Source organism: Schistocerca americana, chromosome 11, assembly GCF_021461395.2.
Source record: "Schistocerca americana isolate TAMUIC-IGC-003095 chromosome 11, iqSchAmer2.1, whole genome shotgun sequence".
Taxonomy (NCBI): Eukaryota; Metazoa; Arthropoda; class Insecta; order Orthoptera; family Acrididae; genus Schistocerca; species Schistocerca americana.
The window spans coordinates 144,081,067-144,102,974 of record NC_060129.1 but is presented as its reverse complement, the minus strand read 5'-3'; the positions used below and the strand labels follow the sequence as shown (position 1 = coordinate 144,102,974).

General features: G+C 38.4%; 1 protein-coding gene across 1 annotated transcript in view; it reads right to left on the bottom strand.

Annotated features, from left to right (window-relative positions):
• The window catches only part of LOC124553737 (ankyrin-1-like), a 98,531-nt gene that overhangs the window by 22,439 nt on the left and 54,184 nt on the right, over positions 1-21,908 (bottom strand). Inside the window, exon 2 of the mRNA XM_047127668.1 lies at positions 1,378-1,951. Within this exon, the coding sequence (XP_046983624.1) occupies positions 1,378-1,940 (563 nt within the window). The 5' untranslated portion in view covers positions 1,941-1,951. The remainder of the gene's footprint in view (positions 1-1,377; positions 1,952-21,908) is intronic.

Here is a 21,908-nt window from a genome sequence, read left to right as displayed (position 1 = left end):
CTGTGAATGCCTGCAGCAGCTATTTGGTTATATTGATTCGTTTGTTTTCTTTTAGGGTGTGCATCAGGTGGGTTACAAGTTATCAGCTAGATCCTACTGCGCCTGTGCTTACAGCACCTTGTTTATGGGATGTCCTGGATACACAACTCCACTGTGGCCCATACACTTCTTGTTAGAGCCTGGTGTATTTCGTATGATGTGCCTTAAAAATTATATCAGATACCCCCTGTACTGTTTGGAGGTAATAAAATAATTTACTAAGGAAATTGTTGGCACATTGTTGTCATATACTGAGGAAGTAAAGCCAATTACACAACACCCAAAGTTGTACGATTCCGTACTGTGGCAGGCACACGATGTGGCAGGATGAAAGAAATGTCAGCTCTTAATTACAGACCAATACACTGCACTTCTAATTAGGTGTTTTTATCCAGTGCAATCATCAACATTAATGTGGCTGCTTGTGAAAGTTGGGACTGCCAGTTACTAGGCTTCTGACATATGAAGAGATCTGTCTGTCAGCTCTAAGATGTGGTTATGGCCACTGAATGTGTACTGTGGGACATGAATGTGGGAAAGCTGTGGGCCTAGTGATAAGCTTTATTACATGTAAAAGTTGTACTAGGTCAGCATTTATAGTTGGCAACATGAGAAATGGGACTCTGTAAATATGTTATTCCCTTCCCTCTCTCATGTTTGAGCATACTACAACGCCCCTGGTGCTAGTAAAGAGTGACATACTTTCTCAACTTCAACTTGTTTCTAATGCTGCCATTTATAGGTGTATCATTATCAACAGCAGTAAAGACACAAAACTACAGGAGGCTGCTTTTTGTAAAGAGGTTTACTGTGACCTTTAAATCGTGCAAAACAAGAACTGTGAACTCGCTTCTCTAGCTACAAACTGCTTCTGTCATTGTGTCTGTTTTTGTGTTGAGAAGCGCACCTTTGTAGCCCCAGCGTGAATGCTATCTTCTGGGTACACTGTAAACAATTCTTTGTTCAGAAGCTTGATGCCAAAATTTAAATAACAATGTGTTGTACACAAGGAATATAACTGAAGTGATGAAAAAATAAGAATGGATTTGTTTAAGATGAAAACAGGTTACGAAGCTACAAAAAACTATACATTTCCACGATCTTCTAGCTTACTTAACTCCAAATAGACGTTTAGAGAACCATTGAACCTGTTATGAAAAGGAAATGAAAGTATCGTTAGTTACTTCGGAATGACCATCGATGGTGCATATTACAGCACAGACAAATCTAATGAAAATCAGTGACAAACAGTTTAACACACACACACACACACACACACACACACACACACACCAAACAAAATGGGAATAAAAGAAGAATTGCTTGTCTTGTGCTTACCTGGTTTCTGCTGATGGCTCAGCGAGGAGCCTAGTTACTTCAATCACATCTTCAAGCTGGTTCCGCATTGCATCTGCCCAACACTGTGTGGCCAATACTTTGTGCGTGTGGGCCTTCACGAAAGCGATGGCGGCCGCAGTGAGGTTCTGACATGAGTATCTCACAGCGAGGACAGCCGCGGCCGCTGCGTTGTCGACGGCCAGCTGTGCAATCACCTGCTGCTCACACAAAGATTTCAGGGCTGACAAGCCGTATTTGTCTGCGACTGCCAGCAGTTTGGGGGCCATGTTGGGCAGCTTGGGGGCCTGGAGCGTATACATATAGGTCAGCATCTGCCTCAGCACTTCGCCTTCCACGTCTGGAATAGTGACTTGGCCACTGCTGGCCTCCAGCGTGTCGTGCTGGAACATGGCAGCCAACACGGGGCTCCTGGCAGACAGGACTGCCTTGTGCGCCATCAACCGTGTCTCCCCCGCGATCATCGTCACAATGGCGCCATCCTCTGCATCCAGAAGGGCACCCAGGTCCACGGCTGCAGTCTCAACATTGATAATGGGTGCCATTGCAGATGTTTCTGAAACATAGCATCACTGAGCAGCCCTTTTCCTTTACACAGCACTCTCAATATTTGTACATTGTACAGGCGGATGAAACAACAGTTGGTAAATACCTTATTGTGTGTAGCTGATCCCACAGATAATAGCTACAGATCTTCAACAACACAGCATTACTATTTACAGATCTTCAACAACACAGTATCACTATTTCCCTTGTTGTTTCAAAATACCCTCATTCTGCACATGCCTTCAGAATGGGTGAAGACTGTTTCTTCAGTTTCTAGCTACAGTGCTGTGTCACTGGATCTCGAAGTCTTTCAAGGTGTAGGTCTAGCACAATACCAACAAGGTCAAAAAGAGCTATTGAAGTGCTACAGTAGATGCCTTTATCTGATAATCTCCCCACAATAACATGTATTCTGACGTTTATGTTTATGGCTGAAGCTCCAAAACTGGAGTACAGCTTTTTGAGTTATCAACTGTTGTTCCATGATGTGTCACAATGCTTGTGACCTCAAGAAAATATTTAACATCAAATCCTAGATTTATTGTGTCATAGAATACATTTTAGGCTAATGATGTATCACAGAAAACAGAGTTTTCTCATCAGGATAAAGAGTTGACAGATGTTAAGGATGTATATTGTAACCTCCCCACCGCAATTTTTAAAAGAAAGAAAATATAGCAATACTTAATAGAAATGGGGGCCAAGTGTAACCTCCCCACAAAAATTTTAAAAGAAAATAACGATACTAATTAGAAATGCTGATGGACATGGCTCTATGCGTAACCTGCCTACAATCAAATGTACTGACAATGGCAATAAATGTGAAATTCGCAATCTGACTCAATTATAAATCCTTCAAAAAATTAAAGTCCATTCAGTGACAAGAAAATTCAATTAAACCGAAATATCGGTCTTTGGCCCTGTGTAAAAACAATCAGAATTAAAGTCTTACCTCAGAATAAATGGATGTCACATATCTGCTCTTGTTGTTGCGCACCAGTTGGAGGAACTGCATTGCAAATAATAATATTCTCCTTTTTTTTGTAATTCTAGTGAAATTTTTCTTCAAAAAGAAGTGGAATGAAATGGGAAGTGCAACGAGATCTTTAGTTCAAAAAAATTAAACTTTTGAAAAAATGCTTTTGAAATAAAAAATTATTATTGGGAGACTTGTTGGAGAATAATTACAATAAATGAAATTTTTCATTATCTAATGATTATATTAATTAACAGTATACCTTATTCCTCATCTTGACCATTGTTGCCGACCCCCTACATCACACAACCGCACTGGGCTGCTACTACTGACCGACCGCTCTGCATGACGACTACAGACTGAGTACTGCTCTCAACTAGACAGAGCTACAGACTCGCAACGACTGAACTGACTGCTACTCTGCATAGCGACAACTAACTCGCAAAGACTACTACTGACTGAGAACCGCTCGCAACACTCGCGCGGTCAAGCGCATACTCTCTGGTCACAGATGCTACAATGCCTCGCCATCGCTGCTGCGTTACATACGTGTTTCATAACCCTCCACTCGGGGGGCAAAAATTTGGCAGCGATGGTGAGTCATTTGGACTTGCCAAGCGCGGCAAAATTTTTCTTTAATTAACAAAATCCTACAACTTACAGAATATTTAAATGTTGTGCACACGCACTAAGTACAAAATATATCAGACAAGGACAAAATGTGAATACTAAACATAGTAGCAAATCAGAAAAAAGTATATACAAACTTTTTGACAGATAAAGTGCACAGGCACTGAAAATTCTTTAGCATATGCAGAACAAATAAACAGACTGGCAAGAATAATTAGATGTAGTACATAAAGTAAATGTTGTGCACACGCACTAAGTACAAAATATATCAGACAAAGACAAAATGTGAGTACAAAACATAGTAGCAAATCAGAAAAGTATATACAAATTATTTGACAGATAACAAAGTGCACAGGCACTGAAAAAATTCTTTAGCATATGCAGAACAAATAAACAGACTGGCAAGAATAATTAGATGTAGTACATAAAGTAAATGTTGTGCACACGCACTAAGTACAAAATATATCAGACAAAGACAAAATGTGAGTACAAAACATAGTAGCAAATCAGAAAAGTATATACAAATTATTTGACAGATAACAAAGTGCACAGGCACTGAAAAAATTCTTTAGCATATTCAGAACAAATAAACAGACTGGCAAAATATTATGTTGACAAGTGTACATGCACTGAAAAATGTCTTTAGCATTTTCACAACAAATAAACATAATGGCAAAAAAAATTCATGTCCAAAGTGCACATGCACTGAAAAATGTCTTTAGTATTTTCACAACAAATAAACATAATGGCAAACATCATGTCGACCAGTGACATAAGTGTACTCACACTGGAGTTTAGCGAATCGAAAAATGTATAACCTATGAACATAAATGATGTTACCAAAAAAAAAATTTTTTCTTTATGTGACAAGAATCAGGATAGGAAAGGGAAGGATTGCATCATGGTTGTAGCACTTTAGATTGCACACAGCTGCTCTGAAAGTCCATATCTTTCCACAGTAGTACAACACCAAGTGACACAACTTGAAGTTCTTTTCCCATCAGAATTTATCAGTGTAGCCAAGACACTGAACTGTCGTAGTAATGTTCCATGTTTTCATTTTGGCAGTACATTAGGTACACCAAACAGTGGGACCATAATAATGTCTTCATCGCTCATGGTGGTGGACAGCATGTCGTGTCAACACCACACTCTTACAAGGCACACCAACGTAGAATTAGTGCAAAACCAAATATAGTGCTCCATGATCACTGGGATAAACAGGACAAATGGACATTGCAGTAATTCAGGGTAGTCAGCTTATGAGGTGAAGGACATCAAGTCACATAATATTGACACTTACAGTCTTCATTGATAGTTCGTGGCATTCATAGCCCAGTTATTGAACATTTCTGTACCAAGTATGTAGTATTACAGAAAAATGTTCATTAATTGTTTTACATAGAATCAGTAGCCTTCTTTTCCTGGTTACAAAGCATTATGAAATAATCGCATTCTTTTCAGTTACAGAGTATAATCAAGAATCATTAACCTTTTCCTAATTACAGTTAATTAATCATTTGTCATTAATTAATCATTTGTCTAATTACAGTTAATTAATCATTTGTCGTTAATTAATCATTTGTCTAATTACAGTTAATTAATCATTTGTATAATTACAGTTAATTAATTGATCATTTGTCATTTCAATATATTAAGAATTATTAGCCTTAATTAATTACAAAGCATTATTAAACCGTCACATTCATTTCCAATTACAAAGTATGAACATTGAAAACAAGAGTTAATTAATGGCATAATTAATAACAATTTCGTTGATTGACATTAATTATTGGCACTCAGTGGCCATCAAGTATTGAATAGAATAAAACATAGTTCATCATTCAGTATTATTCAGATCATTACAAAGTCATTATTAAAAATCAGTTAATTACAGTCAAATCATTAGTAATCACAGGCATTACAATAAACAGTGGCAGTTATTAGCTAGTGACAAAGCATTATTTTGAATATAGTCTCATTAAGAGGTCATTACTCGAGTGACATGCTATTCAGAGTTGATCAGTATTATTCAGAATTATCATAAACTAGTGACATTATGTGGGACTGGTAATACATTTTTTTGGTAGCAATGCATTGCGTTGGGATCGATAATTAATTGCTGAGGCATAATACTTTTTGCTTTTGACCTATTGCTGCAAATGAGGATAGGTAACGTCATTCGTCATGAGTCAGCTGTAGCAAGATTATGTAACAAGGCAGTACATGTGATCACATTTATAAATGATAAATAAAAATGCAAGTACTAGAACAGGTATAATAAGTAACAGGTTTAGTAAGTGTCATGAAAAACTTCTCCTGGAAAAAATACAAAAACGGATTATTGACCTGAAAGAAGAAACGCACACTATGCTGAAAAGTAGTGAACTTCGAATTAACAAGTAGTGAAATGTGTATAAAATGTGTTCCATAGCTGTCCTTTCCAAAACTTTCCGTCATCCTACTATGCAATGTAACACCTGCTGTCAAAGCAAACCGCAACAAATACTTAAATAACTACGTGGCATAAAGAAAAAAAAAACTTCATTATCCATATCATCATAACTTCACCATTATCATCACCTGTAAAGAAAAACTTCATTATTCATAATACCATATCCTTCATCATTATTCATCAGTACTCATTATCATCTGCAAAAAATCACTTCGTTACTCATTACATAACTATTCCTTATCTCTAGCATATTTCATCACTAAAACTAAGATGTGTAGTTCTCTCTGACAGCCTGCATCAATCACCTTGTATTCTGAAAGAAAAAATTAGTTAAGACTGCTATTCTGTGATGAGTATAGTATAGTCTTGTTAATGCTTGTTAATCCTGATCCCTTTACTCTTCCTCATAAAGTTATTGCATCTCCTTTCGTTTATTCCGTAGGTGAAACTCCCATTTATGTTAAATTTATTTCTTAGAATCATCATTCCTTTCTGAAATTGATGAACAAAGATTAATGTCTTGCATTTAAATCCTATACCCACTAAATAATGACTGGTTTATGGTGACACAATTAACCATACAGCATAACATGACAGAAAACGTAATATGTCCAAGACATTGACAGTGTTCGGATGCGAAAAAATGTACACAGAATAATACAATGCAGTAGCAAAAAAAATGTGAAACAGTCACGATGTTGAGATGTCATAAGGTAAAAAAATGTCAAAGTCGACTGGTGTGTGTTATATCTTAACTATTTCATAATGCATACAAACAAAACTGGAGTACAGTCATATACACAAAAAATGGAAAATGTGCACGGTCTGATGTGTAACGACAAGAAAAGCGACCTGCTAACCTTACCTTGCCGGGCACTTGCCAAGAAAAAAAATACGATAATCATCAATAAGTAGTCACATAAATATAATTGCAGAAATAGTCGTAAATGTGTAAATTCATCTGGAAAAATATGCACGGTCTGATGTGTAACGACAAGAAAAGCGACCTGCTAACCTTACCTTGCCGGGCACTTGCCAAGAAAAAAAATACGATAATCATCAATAAGTAGTCAGGTGAATTAATTGCATTAGTAAATGGCATCATAGTGTGTTGAATCATACAGTGGTTTCACTCAATAAACGGTTTAATGTTTGAGATATGGTGATTGCCTTTCGATTTTCTGGTTCTCAAAGTTTCGACGTGTACAACATTGGGGTGAGGGATGCTGCGAATCCGATACGGACCTGCGTATAGAAGTTCAAATTTACTGCACTTACCTTTTAATTTGCTGGATAAATAGTGTGTACGTACTAATATCTTCTGTCCAACGTGAAAGTCGTGGCGTGTACAAACCTGTTTTTGCTGTCTTCTCCGGCGCTCTGCGGCACGTTTGATGTTGTTCAGCGCAATGTCAATTATTTCGTGGTGTCGTAGGCGACGATTTTTGGGGAATTCTATTAATTCTTTAATTTTGTTCGGTGGTTCAACGTTTTTCAGTATAACAGTCGGAGATAGCATAGTGGATTCATTTGGAATGGAATTAATTACATCTTGGAATGAAAGTATGTGTGTATCCCAATCAATATGTCTTTTGTGGCAGTATATTCTGCACAGCTTACCAATTTCCTTCATTAATCTTTCACAAGGGTTCGAAGAAGCGTGGTACTTGGATATATAGATCGGAGAAATGTTTCTAGCTCGTAACATGCGTGTCCATACACTACTACGAAATTGAGATCCATTATCAGAAATTACTTTCATTACATGCCCTACATGAAATAGAAAATGTTTTACAAATGCTTTCGAAACAGTTTTAGCAGTAGCTTTGCGTAATGGAGTGAAAGTAACAAATTTTGAAGTGAGCTCAACAGCGACAAAAATGTAGCAAAAACCTCTGTTAGTTCTCGGAATCGGACCAAAAATATCTACAGCGGCCATGTGTCTTAATTTAACAGGTATAATGGGATATAACGGAGGAATATGTGAAGTGGTGTCTGATTTAGCTTTCTGGCAAAATTTTACAAGACGCTAAAACTCGTCGTATACGTTTTTCCATGTTAGTAAAATAACAGTTCTGTCTCAGTATAAGAAAACATTTTCTTGCTCCGTAATGTGCGTAACTTAAATGAGTGTACCAGATTAATTTGTTAACCAGTTCGTCAGGAATGCATAATAACCAGCTGTTGCTGTCAGGATGAGAGCGGCGAAACAGAATGTCATTGCGCACTGTGTAGTGGTTCCTAATCGTAACATTATTCTTATCTTGCCAAAGCTGTTTAATTTCTTTCCACACATTGTCTTTATTTTGCTCCTTTGCTATGTCCTGTAATGACGATGAAATAAAGTTTTCAAATGCAACTTGTTGAATGTACATGACACTGAAATTTGTTTTGCAGAAGTTGGTTGCTACGTCTTGCTGATTGTTGCCGAGAGAACGCGATAGTGCGTCTGCTATAACATTTTGTGTGCCGGGAATGTGAACAATCGTAAAATTAAATTCTTGCAAATAAAGTTTCCATCTGCTTAATCTGTCGTGAGTGAATTTAGCCGAGAGTAAAAATTGTATCGCTCTGTGGTCTGTGTAAACGGTGGTATGTCTGCCATAAAGAAAGTGCCTAAATCTCGTGAAAGCCCATACAACACACAATGTTTCTAATTCTGTAACGGAGTAATTTCGCTCAGCAGGTGACAAAATGCGACTTGCAAATGCGATGTTTTTAATTACTATTGAACCATCTTCTTCTATTTCCTGGAAAATGTGTACGCCTAAAGCGGTGTTGGAACTGTCGGTGGCAATGGAAAAATTTCTGGTAAGATCTGGGTGCGATAACAGTGGAGCATTCAACAGAGCATGTTTCAGGTTCATGAATTCAGAGTGTGCTTGCTTATCCCAAGACCAAATACTGTTTTTACCTGTTAATTGACATAATCTGGGTGTGTCTAAAGCAGAATGATGAATAAATTTACGAAAAAAGTTAATTAAGCCCAAAAAACTGCGTAATTGTTTCTTCGTCGTAGGAACAGTAATGTCACGTAGAGCTTGAAGTTTCTCTGGATCAGGTGCAATGCCTTCTGCTGAAATTACGTGTCCAAGAAATTTTATAGAAGTTTTGCCAAAGTGCGATTTACTAAGATTAACTGTAAGTCCTTGTGCATGAAAAGTTTGTAACAGTTCTTCAAGAATCAGATTGTGTTCGGACCAGTTAGCTTCTGCGATAAGAATGTCGTCTACATACGTCGTAATTCTGTCTTTAAGTTCTGTCGGAAGTATTGTGTTCAAACCGCGAATAAAAGCTGCAGAAGAAATAGTTAAGCCGAACGGTAGTTTGCAAAATTGATAACAGTCGCCGAAACAGAGAAAAGCTGTATATTTTCTACAATTCGGATGAAGTTGAATTTGCCAAAATCCCGATTTCAAATCTAATGTGGAATAAATAGCTGTACCGTGAAATTTCTGTAAAAGTTCCTCTAATGTCTGTGGTCGATCTGTTTCATTAATAATAATGTCATTAATGTGACGTGAATCAAGTACAAGGCGAAGTGAGCCATCTTTTTTCTTAACAATATGTAGCGGGTTTATGTACGGACTAACTGCTGGTTCTATAATTCCTTGGTCGAGCATATCCTGCAATTCTTTTTTAACTTGTTCTCTGTGAATGTATGGAATAGGATAATGCTTTGCTTTAAATGTGTCATGCGGTTTGACTTGAAATTCATACATAAATCCGGACATAGTACCAGGAACATTGTCAAAAACTGGAGCTTGCTGAAAAAGAATTTTGTGTAACTGCGTTCGTTCGTCGTCTGTAGTTGCACTGCTCTCTTTAACTTTATCAGAAATCAATTGCATTACGTCGTAGTCAGCTTCGTCTGGAGTATTATAGTTGTGTACGTACGTATCCGTGAACAATGTGGGATTACAGTCTATGTTACGTGTTGCGGAAATGACCTCTGTGCGGTTAATTGTTTGTTCTTCCGTAGATAAAGAGTGCTGAAACTCTAAAGCCAATTGTACATTTTCATCCTTTAGCATTAAATAAGAATTCTGAAAGTCGATAACTGCGTCGTGTTGTACCAGAAAATTCATGCCTAAAATAATGTCTGTTGTCAATAAAGGAACAATCCAAAAATTAGAGTGGAAAGTATGACCTCCAATACAAAATGATAAATGCGTCTGTAGTTTAACGTCTACTCCTTTACTCGGTACCGCTCCTTTCACTTTTGTTTTGCCTAATGGTAATGTCGGATACGTATTCTCTTTGTTGCACTCATTAAAAGTCTCTTCATTTATTACTGATATTGGTGATCCGGAATCAATTACTGCTGAAAATTTCGAAGAACCAATTTTGATTTCAATAACAGGATGTGAAATGGTTTTCTGAATAACTGGTCTTTCCTGTAAAAGAGTGTCTCTGATGTCGTCAAAAGTAATTACATTTTCGTGAACAACATTTTGCGTGTCTAAGGTAGTGCTTGTGTTATTAGAAGATGCGTCCTGTGCAGTATTTAGTCAGATTCTATCTGACGTGTTATTATTATTAGGAGGATTCTGTGGCATTTCGACTATTTGAACTGTCCTATTACTTCTTCCAGGCGTGTTACGCTCTGGATGGTACCTACTGTCGGGTTCATTCATGATAATATGTTCTTGCGTATGATTTTGCTGTTGGTATGACCGACTGTTGTTAGATGTTCGCTGAAAATTGTCCTCATTATTTTTACGTCTGTCGTAATAGTCATTCCTATACGGTGCATTACGATAGGAATTGAAATACTGTCTTCTTTGTACGTAGTTGTTTCCTTGCTGACGTACGTTACTATTTGTTGGACCAGGGGCTATACGTCCACGCGGCGAAACCTTAAAGCCTGGTTGACCTTGTGTATTCCATTGTTGGTTAGGTATGTTAACCGGCTGGTTTTGATGTTGTTGTTGTGAAACACCTCTATTGTTACTAAAGTGTTGTTCCTGTTGCTGAAAATTTTGACGGTATTGATAATTAGAATTTTGCCTGTTATTAAAGTTTTGGTAGTTGTCGTTCCTAAAACGTCTGTTATCTTTCCGATTGGAATTACGTCCCTGATCATAATTGTAGTACTGTTGTTGACCTTGGTTGTTACTCAAAAAGTTTTTGTTTACAAAAGAATAATCAGATTGCTGTACTTCCAAGAGCTGTAAAAGATCTCTGAATGCTGAAATGTTTTCTTTTTGCTGGCCCGTTAGAAGTGACACTCGTAATGACCGTGGTAATTTAGAGATGCATAGTTGTATAAGTGCGGATTCACTGTACGGTTCACTTAGGTACTGGTTTTGTTGTACCATATGCTCAAAAAATTGCGTTACACTGGGAAAATTTGAGTTTTCATAGTTTGGCAAACTAATTAGTTGGTCTTTAATTCCGCGCTGTGTCGTCTTCGACCAGTACGCTGACAGAAAAGCATTCTGAAATTCCTCTACCGAGTAACACTGTCTCGCGATCGGTCTCATACGAGTTGCCGGTTCGCCTTCCAAAAAACTGCAAATAAATTCAAGTTTATGTGTTACAGGCCAAGTCGGTGGAAGAGCAAAGCTAAACTGTTGAATCCAATCCAGTGGGTGAATCTGCGTTCTATCGTTTTTAAATATTTTGAACTTTCTTACTGACAGAAAATGTTTATAGTCGAAATTATCATCTCTGTGTAATGAAACAGGTTCAGGATCGTAAGAGAATCTATTGAACTGCGGTTGATCGGAATCTAAGTCCCGTACTCTCTGTAGATTACCCAAATTATACGCGCTGCGTGAGTCTGACACATGTTCATAAAGTGGCGTCTGTTGTGTATTATTAACAGAAGTGTTTTTCATTTCTGTTACTTCTTGTTGTAAATTTGATAACTTCCTACGTAACGTGTTGTTAGATGAATCGATCTCATTAATTGTCTGCTGTAAATTTTGAAATTCAGGCGTTTGGATAAATGAAACCGGTGCAGTATCGTCTGATGTATTGTCATTAGTATTTTCGATAACATCAATACGACTGGCCAATTCATCATATTTTTCAGTCAGTATTTTAACCTGATCATCGGTTTTAGAATCAGACGCATTAATCTGTTTTTGTAACTTGCGCGTAGTTTCGCTCAGTTTTTTAACATCAGCTTTGATAACATCACAATCCTGTGTTAGATCTAATTGTTCGAATCTATCTGTCACTGTTTGAATATTTACTGTGTGTGTATCTGTTTTTGATTTAAGGTCAGAAATTTCATCCCGTAATTCCGCGTTCAATTGTTCTATGGTATTAATTTTGTCGGACACTGTAGTAATATTATTGTCTACATACGTCTTCGCTTTCGCGAATATTTTACGTTTGTCCTCTTGTCTTTGTGCAGTGATTGCTTCCATGACTTGTCGTTTTACTTTGTTTTGATCTTGAATAAATCTGCGGAAACGCGTATTACTGTTCTGTATGTGCTGATTAAAGCGCTCGTTTATCTGAGTGTTCTGCTGTTCGAATTTCGCGTCTATCTTTGCGTCCACTGAGCGCGAAAGTTCTACCGTCATAGCTTTAAACTCGTCCCGTAATTGTGTAGCTTTTTCAGAGCATTGTTTAGCGACTCCGCTAATTTCGTCTCTGAGTGTTTCTGTTGCGGCTGTTTGCATTTCCCTTAATTCTTGCGCAACAGACTTAATTTCTTCGCTATTTTTTTGAGAACAAGCCTCAATTTCCACGCGCAACTGTTCCTTAGTGTCATGGCACTGCGCGGCAACGTCTCTAATTTGTTCACTAAGCTGTTTGAAATTCTCTTTAAATTGTTTGTTATCTACACTCTGTTGTTTGACTTGTTCATTAAGTTGTTTGAGATTGTTGTTAGTTTTCTCACTTTGCTGTTTGTTCTGTTCTATCAATATTGCCATAAGTTGCTCCAAGCTGACATTACCTACTCTATTCTCAGTACTGTTTGATGGTGTATCTATAATTGTCGCGTTTTGTGTGACCATTTGGTCATTCTGTAATTTACAAAAAGGTTTATCAGTCGGATGTGCACTATCAGACACTGTTCCGGAATTAAATGGATCCGTCATACTCTCACTACGCTGACCATTTTCATTCGAAAAATTTGTCTGTACATTACTTAGATTTTCTAAATCGGGTGTGTTAAGCTCGGCAGCGCTCATTACAATAGAGCGTCCCGCGTCATCGATTGTCGTCATATCAACAGAGGACATAACCGAGTTCGTTTGTTCATCATTAAGACAAAAGTCATCATTAGTGGTTGTATTGCACTGATTGTTAGTGAACGCAGGATTGTCATCATCACACTGCGTGTCATAATTACTATCGGTCACGCTGTTTGAGTCGGTAATTTCATTCAAAATACCTCGCGATACACTATTCACAGTCTTTCGCGGCATTTTTACAATAGTCACAATTTTTCAGAAAATAAATAAGCACAATGCAAAAAATAACACACAAATACAACAAAGCAACAAATTGCCGTTGACCTGTAGAGAGAAAGTCACAATATTATTAAAAGCGTAGCGCCAAATCCTAATTATATCTAAGCAAATAAGAGCAGATATCTGACTGTCGCTCAAAAGACTCTCAACGAAATACGATCCTGGACTGGGTGTCGCCAAGTGTAACCTCCCCACCGCAATTTTTAAAAGAAAGAAAATATAGCAATACTTAATAGAAATGGGGGCCAAGTGTAACCTCCCCACAAAAATTTTAAAAGAAAATAACGATACTAATTAGAAATGCTGATGGACATGGCTCTATGCGTAACCTGCCTACAATCAAATGTACTGACAATGGCAATAAATGTGAAATTCGCAATCTGACTCAATTATAAATCCTTCAAAAAATTAAAGTCCATTCAGTGACAAGAAAATTCAATTAAACCGAAATATCGGTCTTTGGCCCTGTGTAAAAACAATCAGAATTAAAGTCTTACCTCAGAATAAATGGATGTCACATATCTGCTCTTGTTGTTGCGCACCAGTTGGAGGAACTGCATTGCAAATAATAATATTCTCCTTTTTTTTGTAATTTTAGTGAAATTTTTCTTCAAAAAGAAGTGGAATGAAATGGGAAGTGCAACGAGATCTTTAGTTCAAAAAAATTAAACTTTTGAAAAAATGCTTTTGAAATAAAAAATTATTATTGGGAGACTTGTTGGAGAATAATTACAATAAATGAAATTTTTCATTATCTAATGATTATATTAATTAACAGTATACCTTATTCCTCATCTTGACCATTGTTGCCGACCCCCTACATCACACAACCGCACTGGGCTGCTACTACTGACCGACCGCTCTGCATGACGACTACAGACTGAGTACTGCTCTCAACTAGACAGAGCTACAGACTCGCAACGACTGAACTGACTGCTACTCTGCATAGCGACAACTAACTCGCAAAGACTACTACTGACTGAGAACCGCTCGCAACACTCGCGCGGTCAAGCGCATACTCTCTGGTCACAGATGCTACAATGCCTCGCCATCGCTGCTGCGTTACATACGTGTTTCAATATCTCTACCCATAATTCAGTTTATAATAAACGGGGAAACTACAAGTGAAAACAATCTCGTCATCTTAAGCACTATAATGATGATCAAAGTAGCAGTAGTTTAACTAAACAATAAATGATAATCAAATGTATTGAAATACACATTGCTGCACACTGTAATTGAAGAGTTCAGTGTTAAAGGTCACGTCCCCCTTCTTCTTATTCTGGGGTGTGGAAGAGTATTTATAATATCACTCTTTTCTATTGAGCAAATGTCTTCTCTAGGAGGGACCTATATTGTGGTTTGGCCACTGATAAATGAAGATTTCCTCGACAACAAAAAAATGGGGTCAACTGCATCAAATTTAAGCACCTCCCCCACATAATGTCTTAGTTAGGTTTTACCAGCGTACCTTACTACTGTGCAGTCAGTTGTAGTTAATCGCTCTACAGCTTTCAAAGCCCAATCATTCCCTTGTTCTGCTTCTTTCTCCACAGTTCCCCATTCCTCCTCTTGTGCCACACTCTCCTCCAAAACATCACTGTAGTAGTCCTCGTCGGATTCTCTGAGGCTGTACTCATCACCGTCTCATTCTGAAGTACCTTCCATAATTTATGAAGCTCCCGCATGTTGCAATAATTATAGGTCAGCAACTTCTGTTAAGCACTACATCCGAAAACCAGCCAAAGTTTCAGATTTCTCTTTCTTTATTCACTCAATGACCCATTTTCAGATCATTTTAACATATTCAAGAACAGTAATCCCAAAAATGCAAAAACCATGTCAAGAATGCACAAACGAACAGTTACACTGCATAGAGATAACTGGGCTGTAGTGTTTCTTTGCGCATTTTTAGCACACTTTTTGCATTTTTGGAAATACCATTTTTGACTATCTTATGATGAAAATTGGTCCCAGGCCGAAACTAGTCACTGAGTAAAAAAAGTGAAATTTGCAGCTTTGGCTGGTTTTACATTGTACTTCCATAAGCTGTCTCTTTTTAGAGATTCTTTTGCGAGAACCAGCAACCTTCCTACTGGTCATCCCATCAGCCTCATTTTTTAGTGATTTCTTAACTTTACGATCTTGTTTCAACTTTTCAATTGCTTCCGTTTACTTTTGTCGGGATATAAGCCTCTTATGCATTCATGTGAAGTTTTTACCTCTTGCGTGGGTAAACTCCTCCATTTAGAAAGCCTGTCTAACGGAAGGGCCTGTCCTCTCCCCATGAAAATTGAGTGCTGCAGCAAGTGAACAATCCTTTCCCCCACTGTTGAATTTTCATGGAAAAAATGAACAGCAATGCAAACACACATAAAATGTTTGAAAGGCTAATGCATTCGTTAAACTACAATATCAACACTATTTACTTACCCCCACAAAACAGAAAATATTGCAAACAATTCCTTGACGATAATATAGAAGCGCTGTTGATCTCAGTAACCTTACTGTAATGGGATGCATGACTAAGAAGCTTCTAGAAATGCTACGACTGATACCAGTGCATTCTACGTTAGAACGAAACACACATAGTTCACTATATGACCACACGGTGGCAGTTCTGCAAGTTCATTCACACTCACATACAAATTGATCACACTTACGAGAGACACTGGCCTTCTGCTCATTAATCTCACAAGTCCCACAGTTTTGTGAGGCAAGACTGGAAACAATATTCCTATAATGCAGGGAACAGCTTTCTGACTGGGCCTCACTGTGCATGGACGATTGTACTGATGGTGACAAAGGCTCTAACAGTGTGGGACCATAACGTCTAACCCAGTACATCACAGATTTCCAGGTGGTTCTGTCACATACACAGTTCACAGAAACAAGCGTAACTCTCATTCGAGAACAGTAGCCATTTTACTGATCTATAACTTTGATGTAAATCATATACTATTTCTATAACTCTATTGATATGCTGTCTCCATATCTGGAGCGTTGTTTGGGCTGAAACTTCCTGGCAGATTAAAACTGCGTGTTTTACTGGCATTCGGACCTGGGATCATTGCCTTTTGTGGGCAAGTGCTCCATTGACTGAGATATCCAAGCTTGACACACAACCTGCCATCACAGCTTCAGCTTAACCCTTCCAGACCCACTGGCTAAAACCGAGTACGTTAATGTTTAGAATGTATTAGCTGCAACAGCAGTATTTTCCCTCAATGGAAACCTGATGTGCATATCTGTGGGTGTTCAGTCTTTTCATCATGCACATGTGCTGCCACATGTTGGACATCACTGTACAAATATCAACAAGCGAATGTAAACACAGTCTTTGTGCAGCAGCTTGTCACCACAGGAGTTCACGGAAGTTGTTGGTTAGTGATACTGCACTGTATAACTGAGTATCATTATTATTTTCGAATGGTAATAATTGAATTATCAGTGCATTTGTCACAACAGTGTATATTTCAACACAAATTATTTTAGTCCATAAAATGAAGCACACTGTAAAAAGTATATATTCGAAACGAATACATATATTTGTATAAATTTTGCGTCTAAAATCATTAAAAAATCAGCTAAGATCATTAGAGCATAAAGAAAAATTTTTCTCCCTCCAGCAAAAAATCAAGTCTGAAAGGGTTAATTTGTTGTTGTTGTTGTGGTCTTAGTCCTGAGACTGGTTTGATGCAGCTCTCCATGCTACTCTATCCTGTGCAAGCTTCTTCATCTCCCAGTACCTACTGCAACCTACATCCTTCTGAATCTGCTTAGTGTATTCATCTCTTGGTCTCCCTCTACGATTTTTACCCTCCACGCTGCCCTCCAATGCTAAATTTGTGATCCCTTGATGCCTCAAAACATGTCCTACCAACCGATCCCTTCTTCTAGTCAAGTTGTGCCACAAACTTCGCTTCTCCCCAATCCTATTCAATACCTCCTCATTAGTTACGTGATCTTCGGCATTCTTCTGTAGCACAACATTTCGAAAGCATCTATTCTCTTCTTGTCCAAACTGGTTATCGTCCATGTTTCACTTTCATACATGGCTACACTCCATACAAATACTTTCAGAAACGACTTCCTGACACTGTAAAAAGTGAAACGAATTAAGAGGCTTAGCATATTCCCGTACATGGCTGTAAAAGATAGAGACTGCACCAGTGGCATCATGAGACACTGCATCACCCGAGTGAGGGCGGTGTGTGGTGGCTAGCATCGAGGGGTAAGGGGTTGCCACTTATCAATCACACGGTGACAAGTAGGTGGAAAAATAGGACATTGTAACAAGTGGATCAGAGCAGATGAATTATTTTCTCACCTACTGACCCCAGTACCGTACTGGATTAATTTTTTCAATGGTAGAATGGTCGGCAAATGTTATTTTCCAACAGCTTACAGGGCACCAGACCAATTTCTGGGCAGGTACCCATTCACCTTTCTACCTGGTGTGGGTTCACTACGTTCCTTATCGATGTTAGTGGTCAAATCCACATCTACATAGCTACTCTGAAAATCACACTAATGTGCCTGGCAGAGGATACATGTAACCACTTTCATGAGAATTCTTCTATTAATCCACACTTTAACAGCATCACGTGCGAAGAATGGGCTCCTACATCTTCCTATCCTATATCCTTGGGACGTGTGCAGAGTCGGAGGCATTGAGTGGCATGATGTGTTTTTTACTAACAATCTTTTGTTCAAACTATATTCCATCGATTTCACAGACCAACAGGATGCTGTGAATTAAAAAAATACTACCCCATACATGTGAAGAATATCGATTTAATTAACTTGCATAAATTTTTTATATCATCGTGTTAGCAGTACAACAGTTAAGGGGAGGGTGTGTGCGAGTGGGTGACATGGAGCAGAACAGCAGATTAAGTGCAGAACGCTAGGTTAATTTACATAATTTTTATGTAAAACTCAGTACAAAAGTTTAAGGGAATGGGTGACAAAGAAGAAAGCGCCAGAAATGGAGTTCAAAAGCATGTCAAATTCGAAAAGTGTACCAGAAAATGGTGGGAGGACGTAACTAATTACTTCATTTGGTATCAAAGGCGGTACGATAGTTTAAGGAAATATGGGTGACATGTAAAAGCACTTAACAGAACAATAGGTTAAGTGCCAACAAATGGGCAAACATTAGGTTGACACCCAGAGCATAGTGCTGAACATTAGGTTATGCATCATGCTTGTCTATGTAATTACTTCTTACAGACCTACATGTTTCCAAACAGCAGAGAATGATGAGCAAGAGAATTCCAACCCCCACAAACTGATTTTTTATAAATAAACAACATACCCTTGATTTTCCCGTTATGAGGCCCTTCCTCTCCATCACCAGACCGCCATCTTGGATTATGTCAAGGAAATGATGACAGTGCCCTCTGGTGGCAGTACTGTGTACTAGGTCAGTTGGACTCCAGACCTCATTGCAACCACACTGTTCCCTGCCATCTTGGATAACAGTACTTGCATCATCAGCTGTCTTGGATTACATCATGGGTGAGAGTGCCCTCTGGTGGTGGTACTGTTTACTAGGTCAGTTAGAGTCCAGACCTCATGGTGAACACACTGGATGGCTGTATTGCATCAAATTGTTTAAATAAATGGTGTGTGCAAAATAAAAAACTTTATATCTAATGAAGGTTGAGTCCTCTCCTCACCATTTCCTAGGATGAGGTGGCAATCGGGTGACTTAGGTTAGTGGAGGTAGTCCAAGTGCCCTTTCTTTTTCACTATTTTCTTAGGTTAGTAGAGATAGCTTGTTGACATATCTACCAGACTTCCTGCTAATCCCAAGGAATAGGTGGTGGTCGGATGACTTAGGTTAGTGGCTGTACTCCAAATGACCTATCTTTCCGCCATTTTTCTTAGGTTTTTAGATGTGTGTTGCATTATCCTGATGGAATTTGAACTTGCCGCCATTTTCTGGGGGAAGGGGTTAAGTTATTGGAGGTAGCCCAATTGATCTATCTTCCTGTCAAAATTCAAACCCCACCATAATCTGCCATCTTGAATTACTTCATGGTCGCCATATTGGGTGATGTCATGCACTTTTACCAAGTCTACACGTCGCAATCTTGGATGACATCATCGCCGCCATCTTGGATACATCTGGCAACAATGCAGAGTGGCTCAGAACTGGCCTTGTCCCAATACTGGCATGCACTAACAGTTTGCACAGGCATAATAGCATCTTTAGGCTTTGGAAGAACAGTGCCTAGTACTAACAAATACTGAAATTGTCGATAAAGCCCGTCTACTACGGTTTATGGTGTCATCAAAATGCTGAAAAATCACATGTCAAATTCACGGTAACTAAAAATGCGCCATAACAATACTTATAGTTGGTGTAGAAAGTTGTTAGCCCAAGAAGAAACAAATGAAGAGCGGTTCAGACTTGATCCTAAGAACAAATGGGTGTACAATGACTACTTGGCCTTTGTAGATGACCTGGCCATTTTTACTAACAACATAGAGTCAGCAGTTAACAATTTCAATAGGCTGTCAGGAGGAAGATAGACCAGGCATCACAACCATACTGTAGCCTGTCATCTTAGGCTACGCTATAGATCAGACTGCCAGCACAATGTACATCACAAGACATAAAAACTAGGTACCAAGTAAATATCATCAGCGTTCTGTCATATCTCTGCCTGTGCTTGTATGGTATCACATGGCACATCATTACGCCATGGGTCGATGCCGCTCCCGTTATAGGTAGGTGTGGCCTATCCCAGTTTAGACAGTTGCCTAGTCCGGAAATATCAGTATATGCAGAACATAAGGAGTAGCGAGGCATTAAGAGAAGTGAAATGTAGACGTAAATACCCGACGGAAATCACAGCCAACTGTACTGTGTTAATTAAACAGTGGCTAAATTGTTATTAATAAATGCATCACAACCACGAAAATGAAATCATAGCAAATAATCATTATTGATCGCAAAAGAACGATTTTTCAAATATTTTATTGTAATGTTAACCTGTTTCAGTCTAGGCGTTGATCATCAGACCATTACATATCTCTGAAATGCAAATAATGTTTTTCTTAGAGGGAATCAGGAGCAGATAAGGAGAATATAAGAGATTTATAAACTTGGGTGGTGTGCAGAGACATGAGGCAGAACAAGAAACGTAAGGGAGACATTCACGGACGTATATAAGGGGGGAGGCAGGGGGTCCGGACCCCCCCCCCCCCCTTCCTTAGTTTACACAAAAAAACGCCAATATTAGAAGAATACCCGCTTTTGAAACTCCGTGCCACAAAATGGTAGCACACTGCGCTTGTTTGACGTAGTGACAACTCATGGAGGAATGTGGCTGCAAAAAAATAGCTGTGCCCTGCGGCGGGGTGTCTACCCCCACCCGCACTGTGTGTGCAACGGAAGTGAGTGCAATCTTGCCAACCGTAGCGGAATTCCGCTACGCGTATTGGAGTTTTTTGGCCTTCGTGGCGTAGCAGCGAAATTATGAAATTGTTAAAAATTTAGCGGAATTCAACTTTCTTTTGCGAAATGTAAAACCCTCGTAAATTTTCACTGCCAAGTACAAAACATGTAATATATGCACGGGAATGCAGATACCGAACAGTCTTTCTCCATGATGACAGGCATTAAAACTAAAAGGCCTAGTATGAATAGACTTCCAAAACAAGAACCGTTATTGATCATTATTATATTTCGTACGTAATTACGGAGGGACATTTCCGTAAGTTTGAAAAACGTATCGATTATTATCTGAGAACTGAAGGTGATCAAAATATTGCTCCATCAACAAATTCATACATTTCACTGTGATTTTAATAAACATTGAAACGTTTCACACACACAATGCTAAAAAAAAAAAAAAAAAAAAAAACCTTGTAAATTAATTCCTTACGCCTTAGCCAGATCAGATTGCATATACAGAGGAAAATTACCTGTCGCATCAAACTACAATTACTATATTAACAGCTACTATTTGAGTGAAGCACGATATTCAGGTCCACCAGTGAACACTGTCGTCCTAGCTGTCGCTGATCGTTAAATGCCCCAGCTGGAAAGATATGGGAATATATTAGTTTATAGCTTAAATTATTTATTTAGCCTGTATATCGTCAGGAATTATGTAGACTATATCATAAATTACATTTGAAACTGTAGTGGAATTTGGAAGTGCTCGTAGCGGAATTAACTTATTTTTGGCTGGCAACACTGAACGGAACCAATCCAGTGTGTTCTGTCGCTTCCCCTTGGATGGACACAATTAGAGATGGGCAAAACTGAAACACGTAACTGTTTCGAAACAAATGAAACAGTACAATGTAATGTTTCGATACTCTGTTTCGAAACAGTGAAACAGTTTGTGTTTTGTAATCTAATAAACCTACACATTTTATCATCTTGAATGTCTACTCTATAAGTATGTCCATATAAACACAAATGACGTGCGAGAGCGCTAATCATATC